A 23369-nucleotide genomic window follows, 5' to 3' on the forward strand; every position below is an offset into this window, starting at 1 on the left:
ATTGAGCCCAGGGGGATTTTAGGGCAGTGAAACTATTCTGTATGAAACTGTGTGTACACATCATTATACATTTGTGAAAACCCATGGAATGTACCGCATGAAGAGTGAAACTTAATGTAGACTATGGACTTTAGTTAATAATAAAGAGCTAATATTGGCTCATCGACTGTAACAAATATACTAGAGTAATGCAAGATGTTAATAATAGCGACAACTTGGAGCTGGGGGTAATGAGAGTGGGTACTGTATACAGGAACCGTCTGGGCATTCTGCTCAGTTTTTCTGTAAACCTAAAACTGCTAAAAGAAATAAAGTCTATGAATCTAAAGAATATTTTTAAAAACCCAAAATATTCACAGTAGAGAATGACCGAGCTAGTGTGGAATTTTCCTGATTTGCTTTGATTCACTCAATTTCCTATTCTGTTGGAAAAAAACAATTGCCTCATCCATTTCAATGCCAATTAAAGCAATTATTCAAATGGTCACTTGGTCTTCTAAACACATTTACTCACCCTCTCTTTCCTCCCTACCCTCTTTCCATCACACTTTCTATTTCCAATTTTGGACATTTAAAAAAGTCAAGTGGCACATCGCCTCTAAGCTTGCCAATGTCAGCTCCTTTTCCCAACTCCCTCTTTAAGACCAAGCTCCTTTGCCTGATCACAGGCAAGAATTATCAAAGTACCAGGTATATTAAGCTATCAAAGGAGGCGCTTAAGAACTCAGTAATAGCAACTTTCTAGAACTGGGTCTCACAACAAAGGTAATAAAAATGTCCTTCCAATGGTATGAAAGTTTTTTCAAGACCTCTCCCCATTCCCCTTCCTCTGTGTCTTCTTACTCTCTCCTCCTTCCCTGTGCTCTAGCCACAAGACTCCCTTGCCCATCTCCCTAAACCCCATGAACGCTCCTGACTTGGGTCTTTGTACTGTTTTTTTCTCTCTGTCTGTTCTCCCACTCCGGGCGCTGTATCTGCATGGCTCACAGCCTCACCTCCTTCAAGCGTTTGCTCTAAGCTTACACCCTTAAAGCGGCTCACTCTGCCCATACCCAGCCCGACCAATCCTCTTACACTGCTTTACTTTGTCACAGAGTCTTGAAAAAGAGTACTCAGCTTACTCACTGATCTCATTTCCTGCTGTTTAATGGGAGTTTCCCCATTATGACATAAATTCTACGGGAGCAAGGAGTTGTCTGTTTTGTTTATTTATGTATGCCTTGAACACTGCCAGGTACATAATAGGGGCTCAGTAAACATTTGCTAAAGAATGAAAGAATGAAAAAAGCTAAAGATTTAAGAACTTTGGAGTTGGACAGGATCTTGGAGATCATCTAGTCAAAAACTTTACAGGGCCTAGAGACCAAGTAACTCGCTGACCAGTGGTCGAAGAAGTAGCATTCTCATTGTTTCTCACTGCACAAGTTCTACCCTGGCAAATTCATCATTTTATCTGATAAAGAAAACGTATCTACTTATAAAAATCAGGATTATTCAGGTACTGCCGTGAGAGTTAGCAATACCCTAATCGCTATTTCTTACAAATAGTTTCTTGTTCTCACTAAAACATCACCACAATTTTCTTTCTGGGTTAGGCAGTCAGTGAGTTATAAATAAGCTATGGTGTCTTAAAATTTAAAAATACACCATAGGTAAGTAGGAGAATGGATGATTTTAAAAAAAAAAAAAACCTTAGAACGTCAGAATTTGAACTGCAGAACCATCTACATTTCAGCTCTGTCCCTGAAGGCTGAGGAAATAGATCACTCTTTTTTTCTTTGCCTTTCTCATTGGAGATGGGAAAAAGGGAATCCAGTTTGTTCTGTAACATCTCAGAGCAAATTAAATGAGTTCACTGACATGAAAACCCTGTTCAAACTATAAAGGACCAGCCAAATTGGCTGGTGAATATTTGTGGTAAAAGGAGGAATTTCTGGTCCCTCTATCATATTTAAAAAGCATATAACTTTCCTTCAGGGTTTTACCTCCCTATAAATAAGAAGGCTGAACAGTGTTATGGTCAGGGGCTAGGACGCAGATTCTAATCCTGGCTCTGCCAATACTAACTGGATGTCTTAGGCTAAATTACGTAACCTTTTCAAGCTTTGATTTCTCTTTTGTTAAATGGAAGAAATATTGATATCTTCCTGATATGTCTGTTATTAGGTTTAAATTAAAATAATGTATATAAAGTATCAAGACTAAATACATTTCCTTTTTATTATTATTTAAGAGCTTGCTATTACATATCATATATCATCCATTCAGAAAAAAAGAGTTAATATAGTAGGATGAGTCATGTTAATAAGAAAGTTAACTAGGCAATTTCACCATAACGAGCTGACACATTCACGGGATTTAAAAAAAAATGATTTCAGGGCACAATTTCAGATTTTTTACAAATGCGTCACTAGGGTGCTTGTAAACAAGGGGAACGAGAACCAGAGAGCTTTAGAAACTCTGTAAGTTTCTAGTCATTAGCAACTTAGAAAGCTGGGTCTAGGACATAGGTTTCCAGTTGATTGCCTTTCCTGAACATCACTTGTTTGCAAAAAACATCACTGGCTGTATCAGAGGAAGAAGAGCTGAGAAAAATTACAGCTACTACGCATGTGGAAATTGAAGTGGCTGACTTGTATTTAGCTCTACAACATTAACTTCACATTCTTTGAAAGAGACAGACTATTTAGGAGTAATCAGACATAAAGCACCAACCAAATATTTCTCAATAGTAGAATGACCTGTGTAGCATTCAGTGTTAGCCTGATACCTCCATGTTTTTTCTCCCAACTAATCACTGTACAGACTACCTTCAAAATGCCTTCAAAACATCTTCTCTCAAAATGAAGGAAATTTTAGACTGTAAAACAACAAACAGAAAAAAAAAAGGAAGTTTACTTTTTTTTAGTGTATTCTGCAGAATTGTAAATATTTGGAAAAATGGTTCCTGGTTCTGATGGCTAACTAAAAACATATGTTTACTTATATACCTCAAGAACGTTCCACTGCAAAGACAGGAAAAATACTGAAAGAAATCCACAGAAGCACAGGAAACTTAGGAGCACATCTACCAACATACAAAAATAGTAAGGACTTTCTGGAAGTTTTAAACCAAATGGAAACTGTTGGTTGAAATTACATAAACAAAACTGAGGAACTTGCAAACATCTACAGGTGAAAAAAAAGACCAACAAAAAAGTGACTGTTCGCAGTGGAATTCTGGAATAACTCTAAGAGGTGGACAGCATAGAGAAGAAGCTATGCATGTGTCACTAGCTCATAATTAATCAAAGGACTCCATAAAAAGCCAGATCAGTCCATATGTTAGGAGTTACTGATGCAGGCATTCATACCTAGGACACACAGGTGGATAAATACTGCTGGCGTGGGAGATCTGACACGGGAGTTTTCACGAAAGGGCACTGAGACCAAAGAAGTGAGGTGGTGGCCTTGTGACTGCCACAAAGTACTTGTACTTCCCTCGACAAATAAACAAGCCAGCAGTACATCAGAAATGTAAGTCCACTAGAAAATGCATCTCCTTCTTTACACCAGAGCAATAAAACTGGAGATCTTGAATTAGAATGCATATTCACCGCTAGGAAAAGAAAATTTCTTACTTGGTCTGATACAATAAAACACACATGGTAATATTATCCAATCTAGACGCATCCACATATAGGAATAGAAAACCAATAGTAGGTAACCTGACAGTTGAGGAAAATTCTGAAAGACAGGAATTAAATTGAGACCAGTACTGAACACCATGAGAACAACTGCTAATAGGATAAATGGGGAAATATATAAAGAAATGTAATTAATTCCCTTGAGAGATTCAAGTGTCCATCATATCTATAAAATAGAACAAACTAATGTGAAAAAGAAGCATTCAGAGTTCTTGGAAATTAACGAAATGATTGCTGAAGTAAAGCCCCCAGAGATGAACGGCATAGCAGCATCGATACAGATTAAATTTCACAAAGTGAACTGGAAAACGGAACCAAGTGATCCTCCCAAGACCACAGTGTCAGAGGACCAAGAGATGAAAACTTTGAGAATATATGGTAGGGGATAGCAAGGATAGATCCAGAAGTTTCCACATCAGTCTAATAGATGTCTTTAGAAGGAAATAATTAAATAAATTACAGATGAAAGCCTCCCGGAGGTGAAAAATGATGAGAGCCCATCAAATTCCCAGGAGAATTTATCAACTCTAAGGATTAAAAGAATATTTTACCCACTTCCTGCGAGAAAAGTAGGACGTGTGAAAATCCTGGAGGAGAAATAATCAGTCAGACAGCTGTCTTCTACATGGCAGATAGACACTGGACATTAGAATACAATGCAGGAGTGCCTTCAATTACTTAAGGAAAAATAATTTTGAACCTAGAAGTTCATACCCAAACTATCTTTCCAGTATGGATCCATGATATGTTTCTTTCAGCCAATCAGGAACTCAAAAAGCTTACCAGCCATGCACTGTTTCTGAAATACCTATGAATAAAACGTGCTATGGGCTGCATGTGACCCTCCAAAGTTCATATGTTGAACCCTAAACCCCAGTACTTTAAAGTGTGACTGTATTTAGAGATAGAGCTTTTAAAGAGGTAATTAAATTAAAAGGAGGCCCTTAAGGTGAACCCTAATCCAATCTTGCTGGTGTCCTCATAAGAAGAGGAAATTTGTACATTGGAGGAGATATGAAAAATGCACCCACGTAGAGGAAAGACCAGGACATGATGAGAAAGCAAACATCTGCAAGCAAAGGAAAGAGGACTCAGAAGAAATCAAAACCTCCGACTCCTTGATCTTGGACCACCAGCTTCCAGAACTGTGAGAAAATAAATGTCTCCTGTTTAAGCTGCCCACTTTGTGATATTTTGTTATGGCAGCCCTGAGCAAACTGATATACATATCAAACAAAAAGAATCCAATATAGCGGACTGCAGAGGAATTAATAAAGAGTAGTGAGCAAAGGTAACTGTAAAACATATAGTCTTACTTGATAATTATATACCGGTGAGGTCTAAGGCATTTTAAAGAATACGACTACCAGGGGAGTAGATGAATTATTTACACCATGACTCTAATGTTCCAACAAACTTTAGTAAGTCATAGAGTTGTTTCGGAGGATGAGCCAGGTCAGTAAAATTTTGCCAAAGGTCTTCTTTAATTTGAGGGGTGGATAGGTTAGAAGTATGCAATTAATTTTCAATAAAAATGGATAAATATTTTGAATAGATTTACTAAAAATTAAATGTCCACTTTAGAAAAAAGATACAGCAATTAAAACTTACAAACACTGGGAATAAGGAGGAATAAAGGAAATACAATCACTCTAATTAAAGGCAGAGGTAAAGGGGAAGATAATGAAACAAGAAAAAGACTAATAGAAAACACACACGAAAAACGTTTTGTACATATGTGAAAGGACTGAATTGATTTATTAAAAAAACAGAAGCTCAGATTACGGAAAAAATAATCCAGCCATATGCTGTTTATAACTGACATAACTAAAGTCAAGAGTCATGGGATTGTTAAAAATAAAGGGATGAGTAAGATGTTAAGGCATTTATTTTTATTTTTTAATTTTTTTAACATCTTTATTGGAGTATAATTGCTTTACAATGGTGTGCTAGTTTCTGCTTTATAACAAAGTGAATCAGCTATACATATACATATAACCCCATATCTCCTCCCTCTTGCATCTCCCTCCCACCCTCCCTATCCCACCCCTCTAGGTGGTCACAAAGCACGGAGCTGATTTCCCTCAGCTATGCGGCTGCTTCCCACTAGCTATCTATTTTACATTTGGTAGTGTATATATGTCCAGGGCATTTATTTTTTAAGTGGTAAGAATGTCCATATTATTAACAGACAAAATAAGATTTCAGGAAAATATAAAGGAGGTAATTAATATTGATAAAAGTTATAATTCCTTGAGCACCTATAACTGCCTTGAATCTTCATGCATTCAACCATATGGCTTTGAAATATAAGTGCTGAGACCAATAAGAACAGAAAGACAAACTGAGACTTTATACTGGAGGAACTTAAAACACCTTTTTTCCCTAAATTGACAAATTAAGTAGATAACAGTGAGTAAGGATGTAGAGGATTATGATTTAATTTATCTCTGTGTTTCTATCATCTCTCTGTGCATCTATCTTTGCATCCAATGAAGAAACAATCATTCTTTCATACATCTGTAGAAAGTTTACAAATGCATATATGAACTTAACGTATTATGAAAGCATGTCAAATCAACGGGGAGGACACAGTACTGAATCAGTGATGTTGGAAGAACGAGCTTCCTATTTGGAAAGAAAATCATGAATTTCTAACTTCTCACCATACATATGCAAAATCAATTATAAGTGGATGAATTAGTTAAATCTAAAAAGTCAAAATTATGAGATAACTTAAAAAAATGAGAATATTTTATTTTCTGACAGGAAAGGGCTTCCTAAGCAAAGTATTAAGGCCAAAATCTATAAAGAAAATAGAGACTGACAGATTTCACAAAATAAAAATGTAGAAGAAAAGTTGCTTTAACTATGAATCTGTTAAATGTTTTTTTTGGTTTTTTTTTTTGGTTTTTTTTTTTGGTTTTTTTTTTAAGAAGCAATATTCAGCTTGGGACCCAGACTTCTACGCGAAGCTGAGTTTTGGTTCTTTCTCAAGGTGACTTTGCACCTAGCCTGCTTGTAGGCAGGGGTAAGAAATACCTTCTTTTGCAAATTCCCATGTCTCTGTCCTAAAACGGTAACTTGATTTTAATTTTTAGCAGCATAACTCTTCAACCTGAGGTCACGTTTCTTTTCCTGCTTTTATTATACTCTAAAGGGAAAGTCTAATTTGAAGGTCATACTCGATTAGCTCCTTCTGAGTGTCACCCTTTGCATTTCATGTAGTGCCATCCCAGCCTGATAATTTATACTTTAATAGAAACTTGCAGCAGCGTTTTTTTTTTACCATCCTGAGGCTTATATGTCTACTATCTACAATAAAAGATACACAGCACATGTCAGCATCGTTTCCTCTACCTGTCCTATCCAAGTATCTTTGCTGTCAAGGTCTGTGTGCCCACCTTTGCTAAGTTGTTAACGTAAGCTCATGATTCTCACTATGTGATGGATGATATGTTGTGTTTGACGCACTCTCCTCGGTGTCCCTCATCACATGGTCCTGAGGGTCATGCAAACTGCTTGACAAAATGCCTGACACATCAGATACCCCCTTACATTTCTTCTCTTCTATTCAATAAGACCTGTCAGATTAAATACAGCACACTGATATAATACAGGGAGAATCTTGAATCTATACTCAAAAAAGGGAGGAAATCACTAAAAAGTACTTGGGTTCATTTTAACTACTGTTCTTGCGTATTCCCTGTGTCACATCTTACAAATGACTGCAACACAGCAGTGTGTGAGACACGTTGAGAATTACTGCCTTAGTACATTACTAGCTATGTTTATGCTAAATTAGTATGAAATGCTCAAATGTGGGGTATAATCTCGAGCTTCGACAAGTCTGTTTAGAGGGCAGAAATGTGCTAAGCTCGCTCAGTGACTCCTACACACACTTCCAACCTTTTATGCCTGGAGATGTCTGCATATATTATTGTTTCTGCTTTTAAGCACTATCGAGTGTTGTTCTCAAAAGCTGCCCTTGATAAGCAGTGTACCACCACCTGTGGAAATAATGACCATGAGGTTTAGCATGTGACAGGAATGAGAGGGAACTGGTTAGTCTGGGACAGTTAAAATGCATATAAAAAAGGAATAAAATTATTGACCGAATACTGATAGTGCCTCTCAACAACTTTCACAATAACATAACATCATAAAAAATGCATTGTTAAATTAAGCACTAATAATAAAGAAAAGGATTAAACAAAAAAATCTGATGTGTAAATTGTCTGAAGCATATGCCATACAAACTAGTACCTATTTAATTTTGTATATATATTTCTATATGAATACAAGTACATATTCAACTTTTTTTTTTTTTTTTTTTTTTTTTTTTTTGTGGTACGCGGGCCTCACTGTTGTGGCCTCTCCCGTTGCGGAGCACAGGCTCCGGACGCGCAGGCTCAGCGGCCATGGCTAACGGGCCCAGCCGCTCCGTGGCATGTGGGATCCTCCCGGACCGGGGCACGAACCCGCGTCCCCTGCATCGGCAGGCAGACTCTCAACCACTGCGCCACCAGGGAAGCCCCATATTCAACTTTTTAAAATATATTTTTTCCTTTTCGAAACTTAACATTTTCCTCCTTTCTCTCTCTCTCTTTTTTTTTTTTTTTTTGCGGTACGCGGGCCTCTCACTGTTGTGGCCTCTCCCGTTGCTGAGCACAGGCTCCGGATGCGCAGGCTCAGTGGCCATGGCTCACGGGCCCAGCCGCTCCGCGGCATGTGGGATCTTCCCGGACCGGGGCATGAACCCGTGTCCCCTGCATCGGCAGGCGGACTCTCAACCACTGCGCCACCAGGGAAGCCCCCTCCTTTCTCTTTTTACTCAACATATCACTGGAAGAATCTCTAGAGCACTAGTGATAATTAAGAAATGGGCCAGGTCCTCATCTATGTGGTAACATAACATCTCATGGTAATAACCAGAACCTTTGGGGCAAGTCATTAACACAGGTTACCGTCTTGTAAATTATTACTTCATTGCACTAAGTGGTAACCCAGTGCCCTGATTAAATGAATGTGAATCTAAAATGCATTTCCTTTGTTAACTAGAAACTGTTCATACACAATATTTCATTGATTCATTATTTAATTATTTCTGATTATATTATCATATATAGTGATAAGGGTAGTTGCTGATTGATGTATCAGAAGTCCTTTCCAGAATATCTCACAGTACCTGGCCCTCGCTGGTGCACTGTGCCTCTGCACCATCCCCCAGAGGGCCCAAGGCCATCCTGCATTTAAGAAACAAGGCTGAATTGAAGTGAGACTCTTTTCCTTCTCTGCTAAACTTCCCGTTCTGAAGTTCATGTGCCTGGAAACATCACAGGGAATAAACAGAAGTTCCTCCTGCATTTATCCTAGAAAACGGGCCCCTGAAAGGTCCAACTCTTCTAAAAGGACAGCTATAGTTCTAATGACAAACCCAAGAGGACTCCGAAACTGACCAGAGGAGGCCTGGATCAGTTTGACAAAGAGGATGTAGTCTGGTAGCTCTTATCCGTGGTGAACGGCTCATTCACAAGTTAATCATCAAAAGCAGCAGCACAGAAGGATTAGATGGTTTGTCACACAGGCAATTATAGGAAAAAGAAACACCGAAAGCGCCTCCCACACCACCTTCCACACACTACACGTTTAGGAGGACGGTTTAAATAACCGTTACACCGATTTTTTTTGTTTTTTGCTACATTTGTAATTCAAATCAAATTTATACTGAAAACTACAATACGTAGAACCGGAAACATGCAAAGCACCTTTTAAAGAACCAGATTTCAGTAACTATTGGTAGGAAATAAAAGATGATTTTGAATAATAAAATATGGAAAATAAAATACGCCATAAAAACCCCATCTAGTTCTGAGAGGCAGTAAGCATAGTAATTAAAAGCATATGCTGGAGCCATTTCGTAAATAGCTCTGTGACCTTGAACAAGTTCCTGAAGCTTTCTGTATCTCATTTTCCTCATCTGTTAAAATGTAGGTAATGTCATTACTTGCCTCACGGAAGGTGTGAGGACTAGATCAATCAATACATGTAAACGACTTCAGTGGATGGCATACAGTAACCCTCCGATATTATTCTCGGCTTTTTTCTTTTTTTTTCTCTGATCTTACTATCTTCCTAAATATCACATTAAAACAAAACAAAGCAGAATTCACAAGCATGCGGCCACCTCAATAATGGCTTCCCGAATGGAATATTTACATGCTAAATTCCATAGGTTTTAGCAGAAATCATGTAGCTCTAAAGCTCAACTTTAAAATAAAGACCACTTCAACCTGGTGGCTAACTGTTCTGATATATGAACAATAGCCTTCTAGAAGCCCATTTAGATATATTAACCCATCTGTTAACACTGAAAGAAGTTTTAGGAAATAGTTCATTTTTTCCCCCCTGAGCAATTAGAAATTTCTATAAATTACAAAAAGTATTGATTATAAAAGTTCACTTCCTTTTTGTATCTTTAAAAAATGAGTCTGGAGTAATCAAAGGATATTAGTCATTTGCAGAGACATTCTCTTGTCCTGTGTCAAACTTTACCTCTTTCCATAGATATTAAATAACTCACCTGAGCTAGCATTAAATATCAGAACAAGCCAGAAGCTAGAAAGATGAACTACTGAAACTAAATAATCTCATGGGAAATTAATTGGGTTTCACTTAGGGCTCTTTTGGCAATGTGAATCAGAAAGAGACCAGAACCATTTTAAAGAGTGCTTTTAATTTAATAGGTAGGTAGGTAATTGAAAGACAGAAAGAAACTGACCTAGAAAATAAAGTATGTATTAGCATTGTTCCATAATTTGTGAGCCTGTGAATCAAGGGATACTGATGCCTGTATAGATATCTTATTATTCTGAATATTATTCATTCACTATCCTGAATATTATTCACTTATTATACTACCAGGCTTTCCAGTTCCCGTAAAACCCTCCATCATGCAGCACTCTACTTTACAGGCTGGGATAAAACTGAATTGTTTGGCTTTTTACCCTAAAAAGTAATAGGGACGTCATAATTGAATTTCACTTTGATCTCATCAACTGTATGTCTTCTTTGACTGCCCTAGCTTTATATGATGTCCTTCACTAATACACTAATACAATTAAAGTGTGCTTTATTTAGAAAATAATCTTAATATGCCAGTGAAGATCTAAGTCATGTTCATTATTTGTAGCAATTGTTTTCCAGTTTATCCTTATACTCCACTTTAAACCAAGCTGTATCTTCTCTGCCAGAGACCCCTGGAAATCATCTTCTAACTTGTCTCCCTGTTTCACTTCCACTTTCTGGCCTCCTCTTACCCCCAGGTCCTGTCCTTTTCCCCCTCAGCAGCAAGACAGATCTTCTAAATTTTCAAATGAGGTGTTATTATCCCTCGATTTTAAACTCTCTGCTATGGACTTAATGAGTCTCCTCAAATTCATATGTTGAAGCCCTCATTCCCAATGTTTTGGTTTTGGGAGGTAGGGTCTTTGGGAGGTTATTAGCTCATGAGGGTGAGGACCCTGTGAATGAGATTAGTGTCCTTATAAGAAGAGACACAGAGAGATGATCTCCTTCTGACAGGTGAGCACATAGTGAAAAGTCAGGGAGAGGGTTCACAACAGGATCCAAATTGGCCCATACCTTGATCTTGAACTCCTCAACCTCCAGAACTGTGAGACATAAACTTCTGTTGTTTCAGTGATCTAGTCCATGTTAATTTGTTATAGCAGGCTAAGCTAAGAGACTCTCCAATGACTTCCCATGATTCTTACAATAAAATCTAATCTCTTTACCATCCTTACAAGGCCCTGAAGGAGCTGGTTCCTACCTATCTCTTAGCGTCTCTCGCTCTCTTGCTTATTTTGTGCCAGCTATACTGGCCTTCAGATACCTCCCACTTTTGAGCTTTTCCATTAGCTTGTTTCCTCTGTCTAGAACATTCTTACTTCAGTTATTCACAAGAATGGATCTTTCTGGTTTTTCAAATCTAAATTCAAACTTCGTATTTTTCAGAGAGACTTTCTTACCATTCAATATAAAATAACTCTCTCAGCAGACCATGAGTAATTATTTATAACAGAAAACAGTTTACTTTGCTCCAGAGTATTGTATCACAAATTGAAGTTTTCCTATTTGTGTTTCTTAAATTTGTTTTCTGTCCCCCCCTACTAAACAGTAAGTTTTTAATAAGTTAATGTAAGGAGGACAAGTTTAAACTGAATGAAACTCACTCAAAATTTTTCATTGTTTTATCAGTTAATGTCTTCAAAAGATTTGTGTTTTCATTGGGGTGGGCACTTAGACAGGGCTGAGTTAGATAATATAAACTAACATATTTCAAATAGAGGACCTTTAATATAGGGAATGGGTACCAAGTTTATGGAAGATATGAGAAACTACCAAGGAAATTATGAGGCAACCTCTAGGTTAGTATGTACAGGAAGATGTCTCCAAGCCGAAAACTAGAGGGTCAAAGGGAGGGAGTAGTGAAGCTAAGTTCCTGAAAGAAGATGGCATTTGGCAGGCATCCTTGGTGGGAGCCAGAGCCAGGGAAGCAGGGACTCTCTAGGGGAACTGAGTCACAGATGAGATGCAGCAGAAACTCAGCCAGAGAGACAGAGACAGAGACAGAGATATAGATATAGAGACAGAGAGACAGAGAGAAGGAGAGGGAGAGAGACAGAGAGAGGAGGAAGGCTTGTCTCCTCTTCCTGCCCTCAGATCTTTGGCCAGTACCTTCCGTTGGCCAAACTTATTCAGGAATGCAGACAGCAAAGGACTCGGGAAAGTGTAGTTCTCTGGGATACAGAACAGAGCACAGAAGGGCAAGGAATACATAGCACTTAATACAATTTCATAAAATTTGTGCTGACAAGAAAGCATTCTCTCACAATCTGCAATTTGAAATCTCTTTTAGGAATACCTTGTTATTTTTATGGCCTCATAGATGCTCTACCATGAAACTTCACTGTAGGTATTTTCTTTGTCATATCCTTTCTAAAGGATTTATGTAATCAGTGTAAGATATAGTTTCAGATTAGCACAGTTATAATCTACCATATGCTCCAGAATTATATTTGCTATTTATTAACTCAAGAAGTCACCTATTTATGGCATATCCTAGAGCAGTGTGTTTCAACCTTTTCAAACATGAAGACCCTTTAGAAATATATATTTTTCTCATTAGAAAGGTAATACATGTTTAATGTAGAAAAATTATAAAATAAATAAGAGTAAAAGTAATGAAAAAAATCTTTTCATTTCACCATCTAGAGGTAATTACTTTTACCATTGTAGTGTCTATCCTTCCATATATTTTTCATATATATATATATATATACACACACACACAGATACAGATACTTATTAAATTAATATATAGATATAGATATTCATATGTTAACATATACAAAACTAGATATATTTTTATATGGCATTTTAAAATACATATTTGTTGATTTGGTTACTTTGGTTATTAATGAATCATAAATACTTCTCTTTATCATTAATTATTCATTCATAGAATTAATTTCTCCATAGTATTTCATTGTAAGAGTGAATGTACTATATTTCACCAATTCTTAATATTTGACATACAGGTGGTTTCAAATATTTCCTACTATAAACAACAGTGAGATGAAGAACCTTATAAATAAAACACCATGCATATCTATCTTTATTTATAAATATTTATAGATGTAGAATGTTTTGGTAGGTAGTATAAAAATTAGAAAGCTTTTAATTTCCAAAATGCTCTTTATAATTGCATATTGATAGCAATGACTACCTATTTCTCCACATCCATGCCCTCAGTGGACATTATCATTTATTTTATTCTTTAAAAATTTCTTTTTAATATGAAAAAGAGGAGGTTCTTCCTCACCACAAATCCAGATAATATTAGTTGGACTTCTGGTTAATTTAGAAAATACATGCACAAAGTTGGGTTCTCAGACCTTTTGTAAGAAGCTATCTGTCCATCAGACTTGCCAACGCTGTAACTACAGGTTCTTTCAAATGAAACACATCAGTTGAAAAACCCCACCGTAGAAAATGTTGTAAAATGTGACACCGTTATACCCAAATTAGAGCTTAAAAGAAAGAATAAACTTGCATGTGAACAAACAGCATGTTGCTGGAAAGCCTTGATTTAAAGGGTAAAAAGAATGGGTTTCCACTTAATTGATTCACTCACATATAAAAATACGGCATACTCGGGAAGTTTTTCAGTCTGGGAATAATTCAAGATTAAAAGCAATAGTTGAGAAAGAGACCTGCCACAGGAACTGTGATCAGTCAGAGACATAAGGATACATTATGAAAACAGTTTCTCCTTGGGTGCCTGTCATAGTTAGGAATTTTTCAATAGCAAGTAACAAATAGAATTTTACTGGCTCAGGTAAAGCAGGCTCCAGGATTTAAACAAAACAGGCACAATTCTGTTTCCTCCTTTGTTTTTTTAGTCCTATGTCTCTCTGTGTGCTAGCTTCTTTCTCACACAATCTCTCTCCCCATATTGGGAAAGATGGCTTTCAATAGCCCCAGATTTAGCCTACTTCCTTGTGACTTGCAACACAGAAGAAAGAGAAAGCCTCTTATAAACATTGCATCAAATACTGTAAATGACTATGATTGACCCCACTTGGGTCATCTATGGAGGTGGTTAAAAAAAAAAAAAGCCATGGTGACAGTCAAACCTACCAAGACAATCTGGAGTAGGGTAGGGCAGTTCCTCTACAAAACCTGGGTGTCAACCTGACTACCATTGGCCTCCACTGTTCTTTCCAGTAGACCTCTATGAAGGCAGCCCAGAGTATAAAAGCATTGCTACACTTAACTGCTGGCCTCCAGTTAGAAAAACCTGTACTCACCAAAAGCAAGCTATCAGAAATCAAGACTTGAGGCCAAAATTTCCATTTCAAAGGTTATTTGTGGAAGCATGGATTAAAGCAGTGGGCTGTTTAACTAGGTAACTGAACTAGTTGACTGTCTTAGTTCGACTTTAACATTTGAATTTTGGGAGACAAAAACATTCAGTCTATAGCACTGAATGACCAGCTGGTGAAGAGCTAAAGGATATATGGACACTGTTTTTGAATTGAGGAAGCAACATTTTGTTAGACAGTGACTGGAATCTGCGTGCATTCCATTGAATGGTTCATTGGCCTTTCCATTTCTTATTTGCTTCCGTGTGTAACTAATAACCATTGACGAGTGTCCTCTTCAATTGCAGCATCGATGTTTTAAAATGTCGGTAAAAACAACATGTTAGAGAGTCTTTTTAAGATCAGTAGTTATAAATTACCCTGGACAAAATTTAGCATAAGCAAAAGGCTAATCTACTGAATATTCACATACTGTATGTAAAAACAATGAAAAAAAAAAGCAAACTTTTCTCATGATCTACATAGACTCACATGTATTGAAACTGTTAAAAATGAATCTCTTTTTCTGTTGGTTTTACTGGCTTCTCTTTAGGAAAATGGACATTTAAATAGAATCCATATAACTCCTCCACTTTCTTTGCATGTTTTTAGTTTTACTTAATAAGAGCTCTCTTTCCTATCAATGGCTAGAATTGATAAGGACGTTTATTCTTTCTTTCCCTCATGTTTTTCCTTAGACATCTCTGAATACTGCAGAAAATCTGAGAAACAATGCTGGATAAAGGATGTCAGACCTCTGAAATCAGATTTTTGGCTAGTTGTGTAATCATGGAAAAATTACTAAGTCACTTTGGGTTTCAGTTTCTTTACTAAAAATTTGGGAAAAAGATACTACCTCATCAGGTGAATGTGAGAATTAAAACGGATAACACATATAAAGTTAAAATGAACAGCCAGAAAGATAGGAATCACTTAATAATAGCTGTTATTATTTATAAGGGACAATGTTTGAGATAAAGACAAAAATTCCAAATTGTATTTATCCCAATAATAAATGACTGTATAATTTCAAAGCAATAACACTACATGTTGTGTTCTGATATACAATCTTTTAATTAGAAATTAAGATTTCAAAATTGGTTCCTAATGAATGAAAAGCTCATTCATTGATCTCTCATGCAATAAGAAGTATAAATGCAGCAACTTGTTTCTTTAAAGACATTTGCATTTGGTGCAGATTCTTATATTAAATTAGTTAAAAATGAAGCAGGTATGTTGTTTTTAGCGTGAGCTGATATATACTTATAATCTTAAGTGTGCTTTGCTTTTACTCTGTGGAAGAAAATTCTCTCCATTATTATCCCTCTCATCATATTTCTTCATTGTCCCTATCTAAGTTGTTATTAGAAGATATATGTAGAATCTGCCCATAATCTTTTATCTCTAGATAATCTTTTAAATAGCATGAACCATAATTGAGTTCAGGTGGCAGCAGTGAATGACATAAATCTTGAATGAGATTAAGATGAATGACAGCACTGCTTGTCAAAGTCCTATGGCCCCAGAAAGAAATGAGAAGTTAATAGAATCAGGATGGGTGTTGTCTGACTACCAAAAAAAAAAAAAAAAGTTTAAACACATGCTCTGAATATTTCAGTGAAAGACAAATCTCTATCTTCCTTTTGTACCTTTAATACTCCCAGGCTCCTGGGATCGACCATGTAGAACCAGAACCGAACAGTACACATTCCGAGGCTTGCTGGGAAGCATTGAGAAGTAGTGATTCTTGCAGTGTATCCTTCTTTGGGGCCAGATGAGTTGACATACAGGAAGTGCTGGCCACTACCTTGTAACAGATGAATATATTTTTTATTTAGTGAAATATGTTTTATAGCATGAGGCAGAATATATTTAAATCAAGTACAGATTTCATTTTTCTCCAAACACACACACACACACACACACACACACACACAAAATTAAACACAACTCATTTTCTTTTTCTCAGTTATATATTAATAATATTTAATTCTTTGAACCAATATTAAAAAGTGTCACTATGATTATGTGATTCATAAAATTCACCTTGGTATGCGACTTGTGCATAAAGTGGTCAAATAGTTGTGTTGACTCTGAAAGTGTATTTCTTTTCTCCTAGTTTGCTCAAACCTGTCTGTCAGTTTCAAGTACATAAAATATTTTGTGTGCTGCATGTAGAGCAGGTTCAGAGGCTGCTGGGGCTGATTGATATTGTATCTCATTTTTGGTTGTTCCGATTCCCACACTGACCAAAGTAACAGTGAATGGTAGGCAAGAACTGCAAAGTGAAATGTAATTCTTAAAGTCACCACGTTATTTTTCTGAGCAACAGATAACTACTGTTCTTCTCAACTGCATTAGTATGTGAAAGAGTTCTCCATTTAAACACAATTGGATTTTATTTTTCTGCCGACATCATCAAAATTCATCATAGTCATTATTTCCTCCGTGGCGTTTATTGGGGGAGAATGAAAAAAAAAATATATATATATATACACTTTCTTATGTTAAATATTTATTTGTAGTTCTAAACTAAGGTTATTAACATATTTTCTAATTAAAAGTATTTTTTTCCTGTGGTATTTATTATTGTTACTGAGATATATGTTCTTACATCATACATTGTGAGTTAACAGTATGCCTTTTCCAGAATGTCATATAGTTGGAATCATGCAGTACATAGCCTTTTTAGATTAGCTTCTTTCAGTTAGCAATATGTATCATTTAAGGTTCTTCCATGTCTTTCTGTGGCTTGATAGCTCATTTATTTTTATCACTGAATAACATTCCCTTGTATGGATGTACCACAGTTTGCTTATCCATTCACCTATGAAGAACATCTTGGTTTCTTCTAAGCTTTAGCAAATACGAATAAAGCTTGTGTAAGCATCAGTGTGTTAAGCTTTTGTGTAGACAGAAGTTTTCAATTCATTTGTGAGTATACCAAGGTACACAACAGCTGGATCTAATAGTAAGACTATGTTTAGTTTTGTATGAAACTGACAACCTGTCTTCCAAAGTTGGCTGTCCCATTTTGCAGTTCCATCAGCAATGAATGAGAGTTCCTGTTTCTTCTCATTCTCATCCACATTTGGTGTTATCAGTGATTTGGATTTAGCTACTCCAATAGCCAATACTTATTGGTGTTCTCTCTTGAGGGCAGGTCTTATTATTAAGAACACACTGTTCTGGGTAAATTTCAAAATGGCTACTTTTCCCTTCCACCAGCTCAAAGCAGAGAGGAGGTCTCTCTATCTTCACTGTGAGAAACGGCAGGACTACTGACGTTAAAACTTACACAAGTGTGGAGCCCCCTAACACTGAATCCCCTGGGATTTTTTAATCTCTCAAATGTGTGCACATTGAGCCTGCAACAATTCATCAGTTATAGTTTAGGATTTCCTAGCCCAGTTCTGATTCCTGCAGAGGTTTCTCTTCGTGAGCTTCTGCTCCAGGAAGCTGTGATTCTGTTTCTCCTGTTTGCCTCCAATTTGGAGGCAGTGGTTTGCCTTTGACCTCAATTCTCTAACAGGTCAGGAAGAGTTGTTGACTTTTAGTTTATTCAGCTTTTTGTCTTGTTATGCGGATGGGAATAATGACTTCCAAATGACTTACATGACAGATGAGAAACTGAAAGTGACTTGTATCTATTTTTTAAAAAATGTTCCTTACTGAAAATATTTCTCTTTGCTAAGAACCCTTATAAGGTCTGACAAAATAAAGAAAAAATATCTTAATCAAGAAAAATAACCAAGGAACATGACATGTGAATTATTATAGCAAGATTTTCCTCAATATAAAAGAATGGTAGTGGAAATAATTTGAAAAGTTGAAAAGTCTCCCTACTGCATCAGTGAACAGCCTTCTATCTTCATTGTCCTATGAAATATATTTTATGTGCTAGCAAATACTGGATTAGGAAAATTGTACACACTTTTAATTCAGCAATGAAATAGTTTTCTAAGTTTTCTTTCACATTTCTTTGCAAGGATGTCCCTTGTTTGTTTTCTTGTTTGGAAAATGAAGACATATATGTGGCATGCACAACCAAGATACACATACACTCCATCTGTCAAACCTACCAAGAACCATGGCTTATTCATTAAGAACATGCATTCTTTAAACCCATGCTATTTTTTAAAATTTAATTTAATTTATTTTTTATACAGCAGGTTCTTATTAGTTACCTATTTTATACATATTAGTGTATATATGTCAATCCCAATCACCCAATTCAACACACCACTACCACCACCACCCCCGTCACCTTCCCCCCTTGTAAACCCATGCTATTTTGATTAAACAAGATCATCTAAGTTTTCCTTCATCTTATTACTTTTTACACTCTTCATGACTTCCAGTACATTTAGACTACACTTTATGGAACATGCTTCAAAGCATTACCCTGAATGAGGAAATATAATACAATTAGCTATAATAATTACTTTTTTATATAGTTAAGACTTTATTGAAAATATAGAATCTATTCAACCTATACTAGATGTAAAGAAATAGGCTTGATCTAGTTCCAAATAAGGTAAATTAATGTTAACTATGTTTGTATGAAACTATTCCACATTTAGTAGCTCAGCTCTTAAATAGTATGGCATACATAATGAGACTGATGAACTTCTAACTCAAAAGCAGATTATGTTTAATTCAGACAGCAAATATATTTCATTCTATGCTTTACTGCTAACCTGATGCTGAAGGTCAAATGTTCACGGCACTGGGAAAAAAGTAATTGTGTTCACTGACACAAATTTAATCTTTACAAAGTTAGGAATTCTCCCAATACCTTTTTCACGGCAGCCCAGGTGGGGAGCAATACTGCAGTTTTGTTTATTAAGTATTTAAGTCCAAAGAACTTAATGCTTATTGGTATTCCAACAATATTACAGGCATTTAAAAACTAAAACATACAAACTGAAAACAAATTATTTCATTCTTAATTAGCCACAGTTACTTTCTATTGGAATGTGTGCCTACTGGGCACACATTCTTAAACCTTGAAATCAGATCGAATACCCTCACCTTCATTCCCTATTTCACATTTATCTTCCCCAGTACTTACTTTTTCTTACAGCGACTACTGAAAAGCAGTTTAGCAAAGATACATCACTGAAAAGAACGTGGGACAATCTGATGTTTGTATTTTAGGGCTATATCGTGGAACTCAGTGTAGGAAAAAAACAGCAAAAAAACTATAGTTCACTGGGGATGATAATTATCCATCATTTCACTGCAGTATACTTATTTCAGTACAAGACAAACAATGTTATATGCGGCGTAACATTAAAGTTAGCAATTCCAATTATTAGTTAGGGGACTCGGGGTGAGTTTCCAAAGCACACCCCTCCTGGCCTCTTCTGATTTGCATATTCAATTTTGGTCTCACAAAATCCCACAATCAAACACAAAAATTAGAAAGTCAATTCCTGTGTGATGTATTAGTGCGTGTAAATGTAAAGTTTTATCCATTAAAAAATTTAAGATTGCAAGACCGTGCATGGCAATTTAGAAGCCACCATTGCAAATTTGGTCTTTGGGGATTTTAAATTCTAGAACTCAAGCATCTGTAAGTCTGACTTTGTAAGTGGAATAGACTTGTTGCAATGTCATATTTTTTCTGGAGAATCATTAAGGTGAAAAGTTGCTTAGCCTCTTAAAATTATTAATAGAAATTTATGAATTATCCAGGAACTATGTACTGTATCACAAAATTATAAAACCTTACATTGAATTATATTTTCAGAAATAGACTCATTCTTTATCTAGCAAGCTCAGACTAGACCCACTGTCGAACATTTATAAACTTTTAGTTGCTTCACTGAGAATTACCTATTTATAGGTAAATTACCTATTTCTATCTAGCAAAATCCTTGGGGAAGATCAAGGGGAATCTAGCCTCCCACACAAAGTTCAGAACTTGTTAAAGCAGATAATAAAATTGAAAAGTCTCAGCTGCCACAACATAGTTAGAATTTAATGATAAATCATTAAACCAGCTTTATTTAAATGTAACTATATGGAATGATCAACAACATTCATTCGTGGGACAGATTTCTACAGAAGCGGAATTTTTTGTTTGTTGGTTTGATTTTGGACTGTTTCACAGCTTTCTACTGGGCATTTAAAATGTTACTTAACTCTCATATATTAGACAGTATGCATTCAATTAAGTTTGTAAAATCTATCATACTTTAATTAAACACTACTAGATGTAATACTCTAGAACATAGGCATTCACTAAATATTGTCTGAATTTCACCTCTCCCCATACTTTCTGCCTCCTGATATTTTCTGTAAATTTTCAGATTAATACTTCAATTTTGCTTGTACATGTGTAATGATTACAAGTTCTTAAGATTCTTAGGGTATAGCTTTTATATTTCACATCTTAGTTAAAATAAGAACTGGATAGAAATTTCTCATTAATGTTCAATTTTTTACCTTAAAAACTTTAAAGAATTGGACATGTTTTCAAAAATTGACTTAGTGTCAAATAGGGCAAATTCAGCATCGAAGTGTACTTTGTTCAAATCACTACTGTTTCTTGACGTTAGAGGCCAAAATATATTAGCCACATTCAGAATCCATCACCATGCTTCATGGACATTCTTTTTTAACTTTGGTGTCTGTAGAGAGTAAAGATTCTAATTTGTCTTTTAGATGTTATTAGCTACAATCTTGAGTTTTCAAAAATGTTTCATTGAGTTATTATGCCATAAGGTAATAAATTTGACATGTCTTTTTAAAATAGACAGTTAATACTTTTAAAAGAAAGCTGTATTTTTAAAGCTCCAGTGCCCTCAGCAGAACCATACTCGTTTGCCCTAGGGTCAAATCATAAAAGACAATCTCCCACTTCAAGTGATCTGAATTCATTCCCTGTTTTAAATTGTAGGCAATTTTCATCTTTTTTTTTTCTTGCTCATAAAATAAAGCTGCCTAATGTTTTTTTTTTTAAATGCGATGCAATATGTCTCTCAAGATAGCAAATTCTCCCTTCCTCAGAGTCAGACTTACTTAGCTGGGCTCTACATTCTCTATAATTTCTACCTGTCTCTCACTCTAAAATAGAAGGGTGCATAATGACTATCAGTTGAAATGCTCTCAATCTCTTTTTTTACTTTCATTCCCCCCGCCCCCAGATTTTCAAGGTGCCGTCTATTTGCATCTGCAAGTTTTACAGCCTGTGAAATGTAAACATACTCAGAGAACAAAAGTTTCCTCAAAGTTGTCAAAATGGCAACCACAGATACAGCGCCTCTCAAGTCAAATGAAATTTTCTCATGGTATTTGATAGACATTGTCTGTCATTATATCACTTCTATTTGCTTTTTGTAGAGCTGTGTAATGAATAGATTTGGCATTTCTTTATTTTTACCCTTTACAACAGTTTATTCTACAGACATTATTCTCTTGAGAGTCATTATTATCTATTTTTTAAAACATGTTTTTCAGCTGAATGTCTCATTTCAGTACTATTTACTATTATCAAATTTGGTGCTGCAAGTTTTTCCCCTCAGTATGCAATGTTCTGATATAAAAGTGAAGCTTCTAGTTGTGACAGGCCAACACAGGGTAGATTCATCTTATTTTGAAAGCTTCTAATTTGCTCAGAAGCAAGAATGTCTCAGTCACACGAAGATGAAATATGAATGGAATTGGCTGGTTCTTTCTATAAGTCTAGGAATTTCAAAGGACTCTGTAGTTCTTAATCCTCATACTAAAAGAACACTGAACAACATCTTTAGTTGTCTTTTCTTGTCAAGATGCCTTTGGAAACATTACTGGCTTAACAGCATTTCTGTAATGATTTCATTTGCCAAGTTGAGATTAAAAAGTAAAATAAAAATATAAATCATAAACCCTTTTCTTTAGGTAAGTGAGATATGGTAAGAACTTTGATTTTGTTTGATCCATTGTATGGAAAGCAAATAAGAAGAGAATATTTATTTTTATGGAAACAGAAAACAGGATTATCATATTCTTTTAATAAATAAATAGCAGAAACTGTGGGCTGGATTTTCCACTAGTTAAGTCTGCAGGTACTGGAGGCTTTGATTCACATCCTGACTCTTCCACTTATTAGGTATGTGACCTTGGGCAGCCTATTTAAATTCTCCAGGACTCAGAAGCAATAAGATAATTATAGTAGACATTTTAACCTCATGGGGTTGGAGTAAAGATTAAACGATACACTACATGTAAAGTGCTTAGAACACAGCTGCAAATTATTGTTACTCTCATGAAAAATTTAAAGAATAGATATAAATATGATTTTAGCAGTGGAAATAATTTAATAATTGATTAAATAATCAATCACAAGTTACTGATTGGATAACTATTATATAGAAGACACCGTGTCTTGCATTTGGATGTTAGGGAGATGGACAAGTTATGACTGGGAAAATATGAAACATACCCAAAAGACTCTAAGAAAAAAAGCTAACAATATGTACTATTTAGTAGATAAGCTCTGGGTCAGACTAGCTGGGTTCTAATCCAAACTCTGATACTCGTGAGCTTTATGACTTTGGGTGAAACACTAAATTCCCGCTGTCTCTCATATTCATCATCTATCAAATGGGGATGATAATAATAATGATATACAGCTCACTGGGGTTACTGTGAGCATATAATACCAAGTATTGATGTGGATCATAATTGCTATGCAGTTCAACAGATAAAAGATGGCTTAAATTTGGTGGATATAGAAAGACTTCATAAAAGATAGTAGATTATATTA

The 23369-nt window shown here is 35.8% G+C and overlaps 1 protein-coding gene across 1 annotated transcript in view; it reads right to left on the reverse strand.

The window, feature by feature from the left end:
• The window catches only part of MALRD1 (MAM and LDL receptor class A domain containing 1), a 584500-nt gene that overhangs the window by 132526 nt on the left and 428605 nt on the right, over positions 1 to 23369 (reverse strand). The window contains exon 33 of the mRNA XM_060293508.1: positions 16264 to 16421. Within this exon, the coding sequence (XP_060149491.1) occupies positions 16264 to 16421 (158 nt within the window). The remainder of the gene's footprint in view (positions 1 to 16263; positions 16422 to 23369) is intronic.

The sequence above is a fragment of the Globicephala melas genome, chromosome 2, assembly GCF_963455315.2.
Source record: "Globicephala melas chromosome 2, mGloMel1.2, whole genome shotgun sequence".
Classification (NCBI taxonomy): domain Eukaryota; kingdom Metazoa; phylum Chordata; class Mammalia; order Artiodactyla; family Delphinidae; genus Globicephala; species Globicephala melas.